Source organism: Palaemon carinicauda, chromosome 28 (genome assembly GCF_036898095.1).
Source record: "Palaemon carinicauda isolate YSFRI2023 chromosome 28, ASM3689809v2, whole genome shotgun sequence".
Lineage (NCBI taxonomy): Eukaryota > Metazoa > Arthropoda > Malacostraca > Decapoda > Palaemonidae > Palaemon > Palaemon carinicauda.
The window spans coordinates 35,556,902-35,574,401 of record NC_090752.1 but is presented as its reverse complement, the minus strand read 5'-3'; the positions used below and the strand labels follow the sequence as shown (position 1 = coordinate 35,574,401).

Sequence of the window (17,500 nt, the reverse complement as noted above, 5' to 3'; positions counted from 1 at the left end):
GGAACTTTTTATTTGGAAAACCTTTCAGTTTTTTCCTTTAGTCAAATAACATGTTTTTTTGACGATATATAATTGGGCTCTTCTCTTAGGTGCGAAATCAATACAGAAAGAGAGAGAGAGATAGAGACGGAGGGAGAGAGAGGAGAGAAAACGTTCCGTTCAAGCGGGTAACGTTTTTCTCGTGTTACTCTCGTCCCTAGTCGCTGTACGGGGAAGAAGGTAAAACGTTTCTAGGGTTTTATTCTTGTCCCCAGGCTATGTGCGGTGAGAGATTGTAAACGTAGTTTATTTGAACTAGTGTTTAGTCTCTTTCCCAGCCACTGATTTTTTTTATCTTTATATATGTTTTCTGTTTTTTGCTAGTATTAATGAGCTGCATTATACGACTGATTTCGCAATTACTACCTTTTAATGAGGGTAGAATTGCGTGTTTCAGGTAGAAATCAGTAAAAGTTTCGATTTCAGTGAAATAAGTGCAAAACAGAAAATCGAAGTGATAAAGTGATATGCGCAAAGTGTTACAGTGTTGCGTCCGAGGATTCGTCTGTTCGTGTCTGTCGTTCACCTAGTCCGGGACCTCTTGCAAGCTCCCAAGCCCAGGGGAGAAGTAATGTCGAACGACTTATGGGTTCGTCAGGCCTTGATCAACGAACAGACGTTTCCCTCCGTGGTTTCGGGCGTATCTACCCAAGATCGCCCCACCCACACAAAGACGAGAGAGCCCATTTATTTCTCGTCTGCGGAAGAGGTTTCTCGTAAGAAACCATGGACCAAGGTCTCGCAGCTTATTAAGCGCAAGTCGGTCCCTTCCGCGCAAGTCCAACGGCCCAGTTGTAGCCACTGGGTCAGTTCGGACTCGCTGCAGTCTTCCGACGACTGCTCACCTCCTAAGAGAGGCAAAGCGGTACCGCATCAGGCAGTCACACCGTCTGTTGCCGCACCTGCTCCTGTAGACCCTAAGTGGTCTTTGCTGCAGACCATGCAGTCTCAGTTAACGTCATTGATGCGGGACTTTCGTGCGGAGAAGGTTGACACTGCACCAACCTCTAGCCTACAACCAACACGGTTGTGCGTCCTGTGGACGCTGAGGCGACCTTCTGCCGCCCTCCAGCTGAGAGAGTCCCGCCACCCATGCGTTCCAGTGTACCCTGCCAGCCGCATGTTGACGTTCAGTAACGCACGGAACCTTCCGTTGACGTTCGCGAGGTACAACAACAGTCTAAGTTGTTTTGTTTTGATGCGGTGCGTCAACCTCCGCATTCTAGAGTTGTTTTGACTGCTCAGTATAGACAGTCAAAGCAGTCTCGAGTGAACACTGTATGTCCTCACGCACCTGTTGTGGTTGACAGTTCAGTTGTTGACAGTTCACAGACTGTCAAGCAGTTACATGACGTTGCCTTCTGGTCTGCTACTAATGCACCAGTGAGAGACTCACTGAGATAACCTAGCTTTTATCGGACAAGGTTCCTGTAGATGAGAAAGTGCTGTTCTCCCTCCTACTGATATTCCCTTGAGGACTCTGTCATTGGGAGAGGAGCCTTAAGCTGCTTAGCCTCCTATGGACTTTAATTAAATCATGATGATTTTTTAAGGATCTTCGTCCGGATCTTGTAACTGCTGCTCCTCGTTCGCCTAAACGTCAGAACTTACACTAGGCCTAGCTACTTCGAAGCCGTTGTTTTTAAGCTAGTGCTCTCTCGCTCTCCTAGAGAGGGTTACGTTGGCTAGGCGACTGGTTTTTGCACCAGGAGGAGTTTTAGGGATAGAGCCTGATAGGACACGAGAGAAGTTCTCGGCTTGGGAGTTCATGCCTCTGCCCAGATAGACTTCTCAATTCTGGTAGACTCGCCCTGGCGCCTAGCCAGGAGACGCTCCAAGTTGTTTACAGATCAACTTCTCAACTTTTGTCGAGCCTTTGAAGTTTTGCTGTACTATTATGTCACACATAACAAGGCTTTCAGGGATGGTAAATGGTTCCGCCTCAGTCGCTAACCCCGTCTGTTGCCACACCTGCTCCCGTAGACCCTAAATGGGCTTTGCTGCAAGACATGCAGTCCAAGCTTGCGTCCTTGATAGAGGACTTAAAATGCGGAGAAGAACCTTCTGGCCAACAACCTTCCAACCGGTTGGTTGTGCGCCCTGTTGACGCTGAGGTAACCTACTCGCGTCTGCCAGTTGAGGTGGTTCCTCCTTCTGGCCAACAACCTTCCAACCGGTCGGTTGTGCGCCCTGTTGACGCTGAGGTAACCTACTCGCGTCTGCCAGTTGAGGTGGTTCCTCCACCGATGCGACCCAGTGTGGGTTGCCAGTCGCACGTTGACGTTAAGCGACGCTCGGAGGTGGTTGTTGACGTTCAGGACGTTCAACAACCAGCAGAGGTGACTTGTTGTGACGCAGTGCGTCAACCTCAGCAACCCGGTAGGGTGTTGACTGCACAACCCAGACAGTCTAGACAGTTTCGGGTTGACGCTGTACTTCCTCGCGCACCCATGGTTGTTGACAGTTCACAGACTGTGCAGCAGTTCCATGATATTGCGTCCGGCTCCGTCACGCATCCACCAGTGCGACCGGATTCAGCGAGTCAGACGTTGCCCACTCCGTTGCCGTTTCCTCATCAGTTTCGGATGAGGAACCCTCTGATGAGGACGTTGCTGAACAAGACGATCAGCCCCCAGCCCTGCTATCCATCCAGAAGATGCTGAAGAAGGAACGCTGCCCAGTCAGGCTGTGGATGAGTCTGGTAGGGACACTGTCATCCGTGGATCAATTTGTGTCACTAGGAAGACTACACCTCCGTCCTCTTCTATACCATCTAGCTTTTCACTGGAAAAAGGACAAGACGCTAGAAGCGGTCTCGATCCCGGTTTCCGGAAAGATAAAGTCTTGTCTGACTTGGTGAAAGGACTATATCAACCTTAGAGAGGGTCTTCCCCTGACTGTTCAGACTCCCAACCACGTTCTCTTCTCGGACGCATCGGACGTAGGCTGGGGTGCGACATTAGATGGTAGGGAATGCTCGGGATTATGGAACTCGAGTCAAAGGACAATGCATTTCAACTGCAAGGAGCTACTGGCAGTACGTCTGACCTGGAAAAGCTTCAGGTCTCTCCTTCAAGGCAAAGTGGTGGAGGTGAACTCGGACAACACCACGGCTTTGGCGTACATCTCCAAGCAAGGAGGGACCTACTCTCTGACATTGTACGAGATCGCAAGGGACCTCCTCACCTGGTCAAAAGGTCTAGACATATCACTAGTAACGAGGTTCATCCAAAGCAACTTGAATGTCATGGCAGATTGTCTCAGTCGGAAGGGACAAATAATTCCAACAGAATGGACCCTCCACAAGGATGTATGCAAGAGACTTTGGGCCACCTGGGGCCAGCCAACCATAGATCTCTTCGCAACCTCGATGACCAAGAGGCTCCCAATATTTTGCTCACCAATCCCGGACCCAGCAGCAGTTCATATAGATGCCTTTCTACTAGATTGGTCACATCTAGATCTATATGCATTCCCTCCGTTCAAGATTGTCAACAAGGTACTGCAGAAGTTCGCCTCTCACGAAGGGACAAGGTTGACGCTAGTTGCTTCCCTCTGGCCCGCGAGAGAATGGTTCACCGAGGTACTTCGATGGCTAGTAGACGTTCCCAGAACACTTCCCCTAAGGGTGGACCTTCTACGTCAGCCACGCGTAAAGAAGGTACACCAAGGCCTCCACGCTCTTCGTCTGACTGCCTTCAGACTATCGAAAGACTCTCGAGAGCTAGAGGCTTTTCGAAGGAGGCAGCCAGAGCGATTGCTAGAGCAAGGAGAACATCCACCCTTAGAGTCTACCAATCGAAGTGGGAAATCTTCCGAAACTGGTGCAAGTCAGTATCCGTATCCTCGACCAGTACCTCTGTAACTCAAATAGCTGACTTCCTCTTATATCTGAGGAAAGAACGATCTCTTTCAGCTCCCACTATCAAGGGTTACAGAAGCATGTTGGCATCAGTCTTCCGTCACAGAGGCTTAGATCTTTCCAACAATAAAGATCTACAGGACCTCCTTAAGTCTTTTGAGACCACGAAGGAGCGTCGTTTGGTTACACCTGGTTGGAATTTAGACGTGGTACTAAGATTCCTTATGTCAGACAGGTTCGAACCGCTACAATCAGCCTCCCTGAAAGATCTCACCTTAAAGACTCTTTTCCTGGTATGCTTAGCCACAGCTAAAAGAGTCAGTGAGATTCATGCCTTCAGCAAGAACATCGGATTCTCATCCGAAACGGCTACATGTTCTACAACTTGGTTTTCTAGCCAAACACGAGCTGCCTTCTCGGCCTTGGCCAATATCGTTCGATATTCCAATCTTATCGTATGGTTGGAAATGAACTAGAAAGAGTCTTATGTCCTGTAAGAGCTCTTAAGTTCTATTTAAAAACCTTTACGAGGCCAGTCTGAAGCTTTATGGTGTTCAGTTAAGAATCCATCTTTGCCTATGTCAAAGAATGCTTTATCCTATTTTATCAGACTGTTAATACGAGAAGCTCATTCCCATCTGAATGAGGAAGACCAAGCTTTGCTGAAGGTTAGGACACACGAAGTTAGAGCTGTCGCAACTTCCGTGGCCTTTAAACAAAATAGATCTCTGCAAAGTATAATCGACGCAACCTATTGGAAAAGCAAATCAGTGTTCGCGTCTTTTTATCTTAAGAATGTCTAGTCTCTTTACGAGAACTGCTACACTCTGGGACCATTCGTAGCAACGAGTGCAGTAGTGGGTGAGGGCTCAACCACTACAATTCCCTAATTCCATAACCTTTTTAATCTTTCTCTTGAAATGTTTTATTATTGTTTTTGGGTTGTCCGGAAGGCTAAGAAGCCTTTTTCATCCTACTTGATTTGGCGGGTGGTCAAAGTCATTTCTTGAGAAGCGCCTAGATTAGAGGTTTTGATGAGGTCCTGTTGTATGGGTTGCAACCCTTGATACTTCAGATCCTAGGGGTCGCTCAGCATCCTAAGAGGATCGCGAGGCTCCGTAAGGAAGACGTACTTAAAAAAGCAGAGTAATTGTTCAAGTCCACTTCCTTACCAGGTACTTATTTATTTTATGTTTGTTATTTTGAATAACTGCTAAAATGAAATACAAAATACTTAGCTCATAATAATGTAAACATGTAATGCTGGTCTCTACCCACCCCCCTGGGTGTGAATCAGCTTATATGATCACCGGCTAAGTTTAATATTGAAAAATGTTATTTTTATTAATAAAATAAATTTTTGAATATACTTACCCGGTGATCATATATTAAAGGACCCTCCCTTCCTCCCCAATAGAGACCCAGTGGACGAGGAGAAAATTGGTTCTTTGTTTACTTGGAGTACTAAGTACCTGCTCGACAGATGGCGCTGTTGATGTACACCCCCCACCTGCATAGCGATCGCTGGCGTATTTTGACCGTAGGTTTTTCTGTCGAGCAACAGAGTTGCAGCTTATATGATCACCGGGTAAGTATATTCAAAAATTTATTTTATTAATAAAAATAACATAATTCACACTGAATTATGTACACTAGCACTAAAATTGAAAATGACCCAAATTGGATGGGAAATGAATCTTTACTTGGTTGAAAATAGCCTGAAAATAAATAAAACACTTGATGAACAATATTAGAGCTTATGACAGCATTACAGAACAAAAAGTGTAATACATATCTGAGGGTCCAGAGGTCACATGTTTGTGGTGAGGTTACTTTGAAATTTTGACTGACCGAGAAAAGACTGGTAGAACTGATAGTACGAGTTGTTTTTTTAACATAGCATATTTTTTAACTATTGATAGAAAATAAGTTTGATAGTTTGAAGTATATGAAAAGTAAAATACGGTATTTCCAGTGTAAGTATCATAAAGGTAATACGGTATTTGAATTATATATTGCCGTTTTTTATTTGCTTTGAGTTTTATTTCAATAAAATTTTTGTTTTGCACTCCTGGAATGCTGATTCTTTTGTGAATGACATTTGCACGTGCTGTGATTTATATTTTTTATTTAGTTTTCTGATATATTTTTACCAATGGATTAACTTGCAGAACAGCCTGGTATCAAAATTGTGAAAGGAGATTACACCCTATGTAATAGTTCCATGCAGTATTTCAAAATGAGGTGGAATGAAAGAGTTTAATAAATGTATTTTTAAACTATATATTGAAACAAGTTTCAATTCAACTTTCATCCTGAATCAATGAATGTGAATAGTTTGGGTTTAACGTATAACTGGTCAATGACAATAGAAAGAAATTCTTATGTGATAAGTATATGCATTTAAGTTTACTGCATTGTAGGCTTTCAGCTGAAGATCAGTGTTGTTTATCTTTCTGAGACGTAATCATATTTTCTTATAAGTGGTATTGTTCTGTAATGGACATTTATAGGAAGAAAATAAAATCCCAGCTGATGATATTTGAATGTATTTATGTTTTGTTTTCATAATTTTGAGTTTTGAGCATGTGCATGGTTAGATTATATATTTTCTTACTTTTTCTGTTTTTTTGTGGCAATCTCAGAAAATCCCGGGCGCATAGATACTCTTGTGCTGCTGAAAGTCAGTTTCCAATAATTTTGGTGCTCACTGTCATTACAGACCTGCTGAACGAAGTCTGCATGACCTGCCACTACTTATGTCTGTAAGCATGCCCCTTGCACACTTCCATTATTCAAGGTGCGTTTGGTATGATGAATTTATAATTTTATTTCATTCACATTTGTATACAGTATGTACTGGTACAAGGTATTTTAGCAATATTTTATACAGTGCAGTTGGTCATAAAAACTGGAAAGTAATTCAGGAAGTATGCTTCTTTTTTGTTCTGTTTACACAGGTGTATCTAGTAGTATCTAGAGTAATATATGTTGTATGTAGCAGACAGTAAAGGTGTACAGGAAATTGTTTGTGTTCCATGTGAAAGCTTTGTAATGTATTTTTTTTATATATGGCATGAATTCACGTAAACAGCTTTAAAATGGCTGAAATTGTATACCAAAAAGGCGATAAAGAATTAGATGAATAACTATAGTCCATTTTTTTTAGCGAGGCATAATTGCACCGACTCGCAGCGGTGCCCTTTTAGCTCGGAAAAGTTTCCTGATCGCTGATTGGTTGGACAAGATAATTCTAACCAATCAGTGATCAGGAAACTTTTCCGAGCTAAAAGGGCACTGTTGCGAGTCGGTGCAAATCTGCCTCGCTAAAAGAAATGGACTATAATGCCTTAGGAGTTTCCATGGTACATGTAAAGAATTGGAGATTAAATCATAAGTAAATTAATGAAATCTTTTTAAATGTGTGTATATAATGTAATAACTTAATACTTATCCTAAATTTAATTTTTTTTATCTAATACTGCTCGCAGCAGAAGTTTTTGTTATTGGTCAACTCATCTGTCTGGTTAATTTTGTAGTCCATTAATAACTTCCTAAGACAAGACTTTAATCCAAGTTGTCTGATTAAAATGGTACAAAAAGTTCTTAAGATCACAAGATTGTAGTAATATTGTGGAAGGTACAATATTTAGAGCAAAATGTTGAAGAAAGTTTTAGTCAGTTTTTAGATATTTTGTTTGGACACTTATCTTAGGAATTGCATCACAATAGTTGATGACTGCATTACAGCTAAGTTTTTAGCTTAATGTCAAGGGTTTGAAGGCCAGCAACTTTCGTGGATGTGATATCTGATGATTCTATTACATGAGTGAGTACTTTGTAATAATGTATTCGAGAGTACTAGGCATATTTTATGCCTTAATAAGGTTGGTTGTATTGCTGTTTGATTCATTAGCTTTAAGGTCAAAGTAGTTCAGGTTTTAACTTGATAGAGGTGTGAAGATATTATAAAATGGAAATACCTTGTAGGTTACTTGCAACTTTAATGTCTTTAGATTATCTTATGAATATTTTTTCCATGGAAATTTAATTTACCATTGATTATCATTCTCAGGTGTTCTACCTAACCATAGGCAGATTCCTGGCATTCATTTCATCTAATCATATCAGTATATATTGAAGTTTTGATATGTTCTTGAAGCCTTTCAATTTTCAGAATATTGTTTTCTTACCATGCTTTTCTCCGAGACATTTTTTATCCTATCAAGTGAAACTGCATTTGATCAGATTTGTTAATTGTTTCTTTTTCATCTCCTTCTACTCTATATTTCAAATGCTGCAAAAATTTTCATGATATTATCCCACCATAATTACTATCTCCAATCATTTTGATCTTAGTTATACCCAAAAACCCCAGATTTAGTTGTTTTTCCAGTATAATTCATGCTCATTTGTTCCTACTCAACATACAAACCCTTGTCCTTTAATTAGGGAGAATGATTCAGTGCAAGCTTGAGACGGTCGTCAGAATTATTTGATGAGTGGTTCACCAGCTGGTGAAGGGTGGGGGTGAGGAGTCCCATCCCCTTTCCCAGTAGGAATAGCTCACTTTTGGTTCGGCCATTGATGAGTACACTTATACTGTCAGCTCCTTACCAAACTTTTAAATTTTTTTCAATTGCAGGAAGTGAATGCATTGTTGGACTATTTGTAATAGAAATTAAGCAAAATATTCATACTTGGCTGGGGAGAAGGGTGGCTGCTGCAACCAGTTTTTGAGTAAACCGGCTGTAGATCCACACTCCACTGTGCTTCTTGTAGGGTACATAATTGTTTGCAATCATCCCCATGCGCCGAGTGCAGGCCGTAGCCTCCAGGGCTGTGGCAGGTGTACGCCCTGAAGGAAAAGAAGGAAGCTAAGCCTTCACTAGGGTCTATCTTGGCAATGCCCAAGAAGACATCAAAGAAGTCTTTTACTGCTTTGGTCTCCTCGAAGGGTATGCCGGCTTCTGCCATCCCAGTGCATACGCCTCTGGTTTGGTCTTCGGGGAGTATGCATCAGAAGTAAGGAATCCTTGGATCTGCATCACCAGGCTTTTCAGATTTTGGTACTGTTGGGAGTATCCCCAGTGTTTGTCACACCACTTGGAAAGTTTGAAACTCTTCACCCATCTTCATGCAGCTTGCTGACGGCAAGTTTGATATAAGGAGGATTTGGGCTTTCTTTCTTTTTTCAGGTAGGCGCTCCATGACTTTTTTGAGGGAGTTTGTAGCTAAGGCTACTTCTTCTCTGGTTCCCCCAGTACCTGTCTCCCTGGTGATGCCAGTGGTGAAAGGTGTGGTGGTGTCCCCAGTGTTAGGGACTCTAGTCCCCCCACCCCAGCCGAAAAGGACTATGGAGGCTCATAGAGAGGCTCCTAGTGAAATGGTGTTGGCACCAGGTGGTGTTAAGCCCAAGGTTTAGCGTAAGTCGGTCAACAAGACTAAAGTGCGTGTTGCCCCAGTGCCAGGGGTTACCCGTTCTTTTGACTGGCCCCTGTGTATCCCACCCCATTCCCTTGTGCCCGTGATCACTACTCGTGCCTGGGGTCTGGGGCCTGTATCATCTGCTCCCTATATGTCTGTGGTTGTGCCTCCAGCCCCACTCGTTGTGGGGTTGCGGGACCCAGTGAGTGTGCCATTATTCTCCCCATGACAGTGTCCCAGTGTTGTGGCTCCTGTTGGAGCAACCCTGTGTGGTTTCTTTCCCCCTGAGAGCATCATTGTCACTGGTCACTCAGACCTCAACCCCTCTGCTTGCAGAGCTGGGAATGGGAGCCAGGTAGAAGAAGAAGCATGGACACTGTTCTTCCTCCTCTGACTCACCTTCCTCATCCTCCGACTCTGTCTCCTCTAATTAGATGAAAAGAAGAAGAAAAAGATATCAAAGAAGTCCAGGAAGGCCACCTTTTTTTTCTGAGGGGGTTGGGTGACAATAGAGTAGCTTCCGATCTCGTAGGAGGCCCATGGCTTAGCAGTAGCCAGCTGGGACAGGAATGTAAGGCCCTATACTATTTATGTCCCCCAGTTGATTGAGGAGCTTCGGTGACCTCTGCACCCTTTCCTTCAGTGGTGGATTCCTGCTCCTCCTCCATCAGCCAGTGAGATATCGATCGAGCCGGTTAAGAGGATTAAACTACTTGAGGCTGTCATGCAAGCCTACTTGAGGCTGTAATTACAGGTTTGCATGCAATGGAAGACCAAGAGTTGAGGTCGAATGGGCTCTTTCTGTGCCCTCCCCCCCCCCTCTTGTATCCTCAGAGGAAGGAGTACATTGTACTCCAGGGCTGTCTCTGCTGTGATCTGTGCCTGGAATTTTCTTCCTATTGCCATTGGTTTTCCATGGCTTTCATCAGTCCCTAGTTACATACTGGGTTGTGGGATTTGGATTAAGGAAAGAACTGCACTCACTCCGAGACCCAGATCAGCACCGTCCGGCACCTCTTCATGAAAAGAGCTTGTACGTGCATGGCCTTTTTGAGTACCCCAACCTGGGTATTTAGGAAAGGGGGCAGTGGGAAAAAGGGAGGGAGAGGGAAACTCTGATGCTGGCGTTCCCCCTCTCACACAGCCGAGAGTAGTGGGATGGTTATGTTGACTTGGTAGAGACAACCGCCCGAGCTTTGAGTAGTGATTGTTCTTCGGGATGGGTTCTTACTACCTTTTCAGAACTGCCAGCTTCCCCTGTCTCAGTTCCCAATCAATAATCCAACATTGGCGAAAGACTTGGCCTTATGGGCTTAGGTGGAAAGGATGTTGGGATAGAATGCACTCATAGTCGTTCAAGATGTGTCTCTGGGCAAATCCATTTGGCTCTTACTGTTAGAGTAGTCGACCGGAGGCTGGAGACCAGTCATTGACCTCTCTCATCTAAACAAATTTGTTCGTCGAACAAAGTTTAGGATGATGAAAACAGTACCGTCTTTGCTGTCTTCCATAAGAGAGTAAGACTTCATGCTTTCGGTAGATCTGAAGGCCATATACTTTCAAGTGCATTTTAATCAGTCTTCATGTGAGTACCCTTAACTCTTGTTATCCGTTTGTTTAGTATTCGCAAATTTTGTACAACGCAAATACCCAAAATCTGACACCAAATTTCATAACCACAAAAAATTGCCTCTACGCGATTCAAAACGGGAAATTTTGTAAGAAATTGCCAAATACTGTAAAGTGCAATGTTAGAAAGCAAATGTAAACCCTAAGATTTTGCATTAAAATTTGCTAAATAATGTACAATACTATATTAACAATCACCGAGTAACGCAAGTCAAACTGAAATTTAGTAGCAGAGAATGAGTCAAAATGTAAAATTTAGAGTTAGAAATTGTCAAAATACAGCATATGATAATCTTAAAAAACCCAAGTAAAAATGTGAAATTAAGCATTACTTATTGGTAAATAACGTTGCTCAAGTTTACACTATCAAAACAATTCAATGATTTGAAAAAGTGGAAGAGAATGATAAATTATTGATAGTAATGTTTTAATAATTACCAAAACATGCACAGTCACAAAAACAACCAAACACAAATCAGCTGTATTGTTATGAACACTCAAATAGAATGGCAGCTATTTTTCTTGTATTTCAACCCTAGTACAATACATTAGTGAATAATTTCCCTTATTTGCTTTGAAGTAAAGATCCTCAAGGAAATATACTGCCATATATAAATAAAGCAAGCTGTAGCTAAAGGGTGGGGGGACAATACTCACAGCTGCTATTCTGTTGTAATTGGGGAAACAGGGGAAACAAAAAGAAATATTGGCAGGAACTTATAAATGTGCAAACTGTGTAATTAAGTGTCAATGGGTGAATTTAGAGGATAACGTGGCAAAGTTCTTAAAACTGAGAAAATAGTTTTGTTATAACAAGATATAATACAAGACTATGAAATTTGAGAATTAAGAAAAATTTATAATTTCCTAAGCTTTATGATCAAGCACTGCAGATCTAAAAACTCGTAGGTTATCGTACATCGGGAACATGAACCTCTATCTGCAATTAAACTCAACAGTAAATAAAATGAGAATTATTTCAAGTAAAACTATTTAGATTAGTATGCTGAATTAAAATTGATAGTTCAAGTAATAATTGTCTTTTAGGAAATAAAAGATAACTGTTTTTAGGAAATAAAAAATAACCATTTGTAGTTTGCCTCAATCAGCTGATGAACATAAACAATGGAGAAGATTGAAATTCGATGTCTTTATTTTCTAATATAGTACAATACACATAGAATTTAATTAGTATGATTTAACATTACATTGACTGGTATTTCCCTAACTGTATCCAATAATGATGCATACAATATTCACATTTTAGTATCGTATTTATATTTAAAAACATAGCGAATTATAATTTTATGCATTATTTACATTCAAGTCAGCTGATCAACCCTGCCTAGTCCTTTGTCAACCTCAATTTTCAGATCAAATACCTCCCTTATTATTAAGGCATGCTACCGAAGGATATTTCATATTTACTAAAAAAAATGATTTTGACGAAGGAAAAATCTATTTCTGGGCTCGACCTGTGTCGCCCAGTGAAAGGCTCCTTATAGCACCATTTCTAAGGCATAAATACTGCTAAATATACCATAGAAAAAAGATGCATGGAATGCCAGGAATAAACCCAGCTCGCTCACTCTAATTGAGTGTCGGTATAGTAACTGGGGCGTGTTAGAACCACGACCATAGGTCCCTCACCAGTTAGACCTCTCCTTCTTCAATATCCCCCGGAACTACGAGGTGCCGTTCTACATCCGACTACCGCCCTCTACTACGTCTACCCTCCCCCCACCCCTACCCTTCCCCACGCTCCTTCCCTCATTCCTCCTAGCACCCCAAGCTTGGACCAGCCTAGGGTGAGGGAAAAAAAAAGAGGGGTGGGTTTAGCATATTAATTCCAATAGTTTTATTTGACTTGCTTCTCATATTTTATTTACTTATACTGTGAGTTGACTAGTATAACGTTAAGTGGAGTTTCATTCATGTTGCCCATGCAGGGTATTTTATAGTTTTTAACTCTTTGGTGCTTGATTATAAAGCCTCAATAGAAGCAAAGAAACAAAGATGTCATTTATTACACACACACACACACACACACACACACACACACACAGAGAGAGAGAGAGAGAGAGAGAGAGAGAGAGAGAGAGAGAGAGAGAGAAAATATGAATGATTTGAAGTTTTCTGGCATCCTGACATTAAATAAGAGAGAACTGATTCTCTCTCTCTCTCTCTCTCTCTCTCTCTCTCTCTCTCTCTCTAAATATTCGGTTTCGTTTCGGAAGCATTATTGCATTTTAGAAAATTACAATTATTTAACTAGTTAATTTTGCTTTAATAAAACATTTTGGTGCTTTTGTTTAAAATTTTGGGTGTATTTTATCAATATAAGTATTTTGGATCACAGCACTCAAAATACTTAGATCGATAAAATACTCCCAAAATTTAAAACAAAAGTACATAAATGTTTTATCAAAGTTCAATTAGTTATTTAAATAATCATAATTTTTGAGAGAGAGAGAGAGAGAGAGAGAGAGAGAGAGAGAGAGAGATATATCAGCTGTTGAAAATAATCGAATGCACAGTTTTTGTTGATTTATTTAAAAGAAACAACTATTATCGAGATATTTAAGTTTTTAGTTTATGAAATACACTGTATTTCTGTTTAAGAAAGTATAGATAACATACTGGGCAAGAGACAACACACAAGAAGTTGCGTCATGCTACTAGAGTAGCGGCGCAGGCTAAGAGTCTTGAACGAAAACACAGAACACTTAGAGTAAGTACAGTTAAGCTGTACTGTATTAATATTGCTGTACATGTATTACAGTAATCTACAGTACAGTATCAGTGAGTATTAGGTTACAGTACAGTATTACTAGATAGGAACAACTTTTGTTATACAGAACAGTAACTGGATGATGACTCGCTAAACTTTACCTTAGCACAATACTTTACTGTAACCTTACTGTGTCCAGTATGTGGTGTATATGTGTGCAAATGTACTGTGCACTGTACATATGATTGTAAACTGTTGTAGAAACCGAATTAAAACAATATTAGGCAGTATTTACTGTGTTAATCATCAGCTCAGACACCTGCTCGTGGCAAAGGGCAGTAACTTTTTAGGTTAGGAGTTAGCCCACCCTAGTGTAGTATTTATTCGCAAAAATTCGCATATTGCACCTGTGTCTGTAACCTAGCTGACACGAATAATGAGGCTTGACGGCTGTATCTACGGTACGGGACTTTACCCACAAGTCCCTCAACACCTTTGTGCTTGGTCCTTTGGCGGCTGCTCAAATATTTGTATAATTATCTCACTTCCCTCATGTGACAGGCTCTTCTCCTTCATTTTTCTGTTCCCCTCTCCAGGATAAAGCAATCAAATTATTGCATGCTGGTAAATTACACTTTAAAGAGACATTCTTTATAGCTGAAGAAGGATCTCTTCCTATCCTCCCTAAATGAGGGGGAATAATTTATACCAACCTATTGATCATCATACGAGTTTATGATTCCAAACTGATAACCCCTTAGGGGAAAGGGTTTCTTTATTTGATCGAGAACATGCATCTGTCCATGGGTCAGGTCCTATTAGGGTTTTCATTACTTTGAAAGATAGTGTGAAGGTTGCTGGAGTCACTGCATAGGGCCCGTATAGGACCAAGTGGTGAACACTTACATGGAAGAAAAAGAATCATCCAGTTCAGTTCTACAGGGCCTTCCAACCCACCAAATATTGGGTATCCCTAATTAAAGACAAGGGTTTGTTTGTAGCATAGGAACAAATAAATTTTTTTTTAAATAATTTGCATTTTTCCTAGCTATACAAATGTGAGTTTTAATCTAATTTCCTTGCTCAAACACTCCTTTCAGTCCTGGGCCAGAAGGTAAAAATAAAGCTATCTCAGTTGAGAAATGGTCAGGGCTCCTCACCGGCACCCATTACTAGCTGGTTAAGCACTCGTTGACAAATGCTAATGAATGTCTCCAGCTCACGCTGAATCAATCTCCCTTATTAAAAGACTTAGGTTTGTATAGCTTGGAAAAATACAAATTACTTATAAAGTTTTTGATATTTCACACTAAATTTTGTACTATCACTGCCAATGGCTCCTTAATTTTGAAAAACTTTCCTTCTAGGCTACTTTCTCTTAATCATTAAGGATCAGTCACTATGGTGCTCAGTGTTTCAAATTAAGTCTTTTCTGGGTTTTTAGTGAGTGTCCATTTCTCTTTTCTTCATATAGCCTTAGTTGCTTTCTTCGTAGTTTATTTGTTTTACCATTAATGTCATTCATTCATTCATTTTTGAAGCCCCAGTTCTTAATTTTTACTATAACTTAATTATCCACAAAGTCTTCATAGCATCCATCCAACATAAGAAATGTTCATGTTGTTCCATGCCACCTCTCATTACTTTTCAGTATACAGTACATAGAAAATAACTGTGGAAAACAGTATTTTGCCATGAATCGAGTTTATCTAATTTGTTTTATAACTTTAGGTATAACATTCTTTTTCTTATTTTTCAGTTGTTTTTGTAATAATGGAAGTAAGTTTGAACCTCTTTACTTCAAATTAACTGTAACTTTTCCAAACAGGGTGGAGAGATTTGTAACTGTTTTTCATCGTGGGTAGTCATATATTGTGGTGATTTTGGGGATGTAGACGGCATAAACTACGTAATGACTCAAATAATTTCCCTGACTTAATACAGTTGTTAATTTGATGTGTTGCCACTGTTGATTCATTTACAGTCACAATGCCACCAAAGGAGGGGAGACTCAGTGCCCTGCTATGATGCCGAATTGTGCGGGACAGTGTTACCATAGTCCGCATGTCAAACTACGCAGGTAGTGTTGTTACCGACCAGCTTCATTGGTGCTTGCAATGGGCTCACTCCTTCGGTTACCTTAAGCTGCAAGGATGCATGAGGGGTGGTGGAATATTACCTCGATATACATGAAACCACTCCTACGTGATACCCAGAAACTTTCCCACAACATTGTCATGAACATGTCTTACCCTTAGCCTCTCCTAATATGCAGTTAGAATAAATACCTCTTATTTGTAAAATTATGGCTTCCTATCCCCCGGTAAACTGATGGCCTCTCCTCATCTTCAGTGACTCTATCTTTGTATGTAATGAGTCTTGTTAAGTTCACGAAGTAGCTCTGTCCAATTTGATGTGTAAGTTATTTTAGCCAGTTCATGTGTGTGTTTTAATAAAAGCTGCATTTGAATTGTTCAGTCATCATAAAAAATCAACACCATAGGTATATGTATAATATATATGCTGCATATGTAACATAAACTAAATTTCCTCTCTCCCCCAATGAAGACCAAACTGCATTTCAGCAGTTCCCCCATCAATAAATGCAATACACTGTAGTTTAATGCTGTTGCTGTCAGGCATTTAACCCAGGCCTTCAAGTTTCCTGCCAAGTGGAAGGAAAGATTGAGATAGGAAGGCTTGAAGTCCCATAACACCAAACAAGAATTAACCTCCTATTCTGTTGTAACTCTGTCGCAGCTGCCAGGATGCTGGCACTTGGGAGCTTCTTGTTTTAACTTTTTAATTTTTTTTTCACCACAGGGTAGCGTAGCAGCACTTGTACCTACAGTGGACAACTGGGGATGTAAATCATAAATTGTAGCTATGTAGAGCTCAGTGACATCTTTGAGCCTTGAAAATGCTATTAACTTGTTTTTCAGTATCACAAATGCTTCACTAAACTTCATCAAGTAAATTTGCCAATATATATCCTCTCAAGTGTTCAAAGATGAGCATATGAGTATTTAGATATTGCATGAAAAGCCTCTTTTCAGTCATGCATTTCTACATTATGTTTAAATTATTTTCATAAAGTATTTTAGTACAGTAATTTATTCATTTTGATAATATATGTTATGATTCCCTGGTCCTTGAAACTTAAATGAATGTTCTTTATTATTATAAATATATTATTTTGTATTAATTAACTTTATTTCATACAATATTCAGGTTACTGCTTAAACAGGTGGGGTACATGTTGGGTATACATTTCCTTTTATTACTTCCGTCTGCATCATTTCTTATCTTCTAATTTATATATGCATCAATATATATATATATATGTGAATATGAAATTGATACAAGGCCTAGATATATTAGGATAGGTATTGAAGCTAAGACTTGAAATTTATTTAGGTCTTGGTCTTCTATGATTTATTTGCTTTATTCAGAACTGAATACTTTCAGGTTCAATGAGTTTGCCAGTCTAGGAATTCAGTCCTTAGAAGATATTCATATGAGGGCGCAGTATGAACTTTTTGGTGATGTTTTGTTAATGACTAATGCAATAAAGAACTCACTTAAAGTCAATCCAAGTGGTAAGTCAACCCTGTACTCTTCCATTGTGATTTTGATACATTAAATTTTAGTTTTTGAGCAAGTTTCCCTGTTGGCTGTATAAAAAGGTTTTCTTTCTAACCCATACGTCTTAGTTGTTGAATAAAAGAATAGATTTTATTTCTTGTCTTTTTTTTGTTTTTACAGTGATATCAGACCTTCTGGTTATCATCTTTTTAGTTTTATCAATTTAA

At 40.3% G+C, this 17,500-nt stretch overlaps 1 protein-coding gene across 3 annotated transcripts in view; it reads left to right on the top strand.

Moving 5' to 3' along the window:
- Nucleotides 1–17,500, top strand: part of LOC137621498 (hyccin-like) — a 226,898-nt gene that overhangs the window by 173,950 nt on the left and 35,448 nt on the right. For 2 of the 3 annotated variants that reach the window (XR_011040249.1, XM_068351849.1), the window contains exons 7-9: nt 6,624–6,701; nt 15,673–15,768; nt 17,157–17,287. Coding sequence is in view for 1 of the 3 variants with exons in the window: in XM_068351849.1 (XP_068207950.1) it covers nt 6,624–6,701; nt 15,673–15,768; nt 17,157–17,287 (305 nt within the window). In the remaining 2 variants the exon portion in view is untranslated. The remainder of the gene's footprint in view (nt 1–6,623; nt 6,702–15,672; nt 15,769–17,156; nt 17,288–17,500) is intronic. The other variant, XR_011040250.1, reaches the window with a different exon arrangement.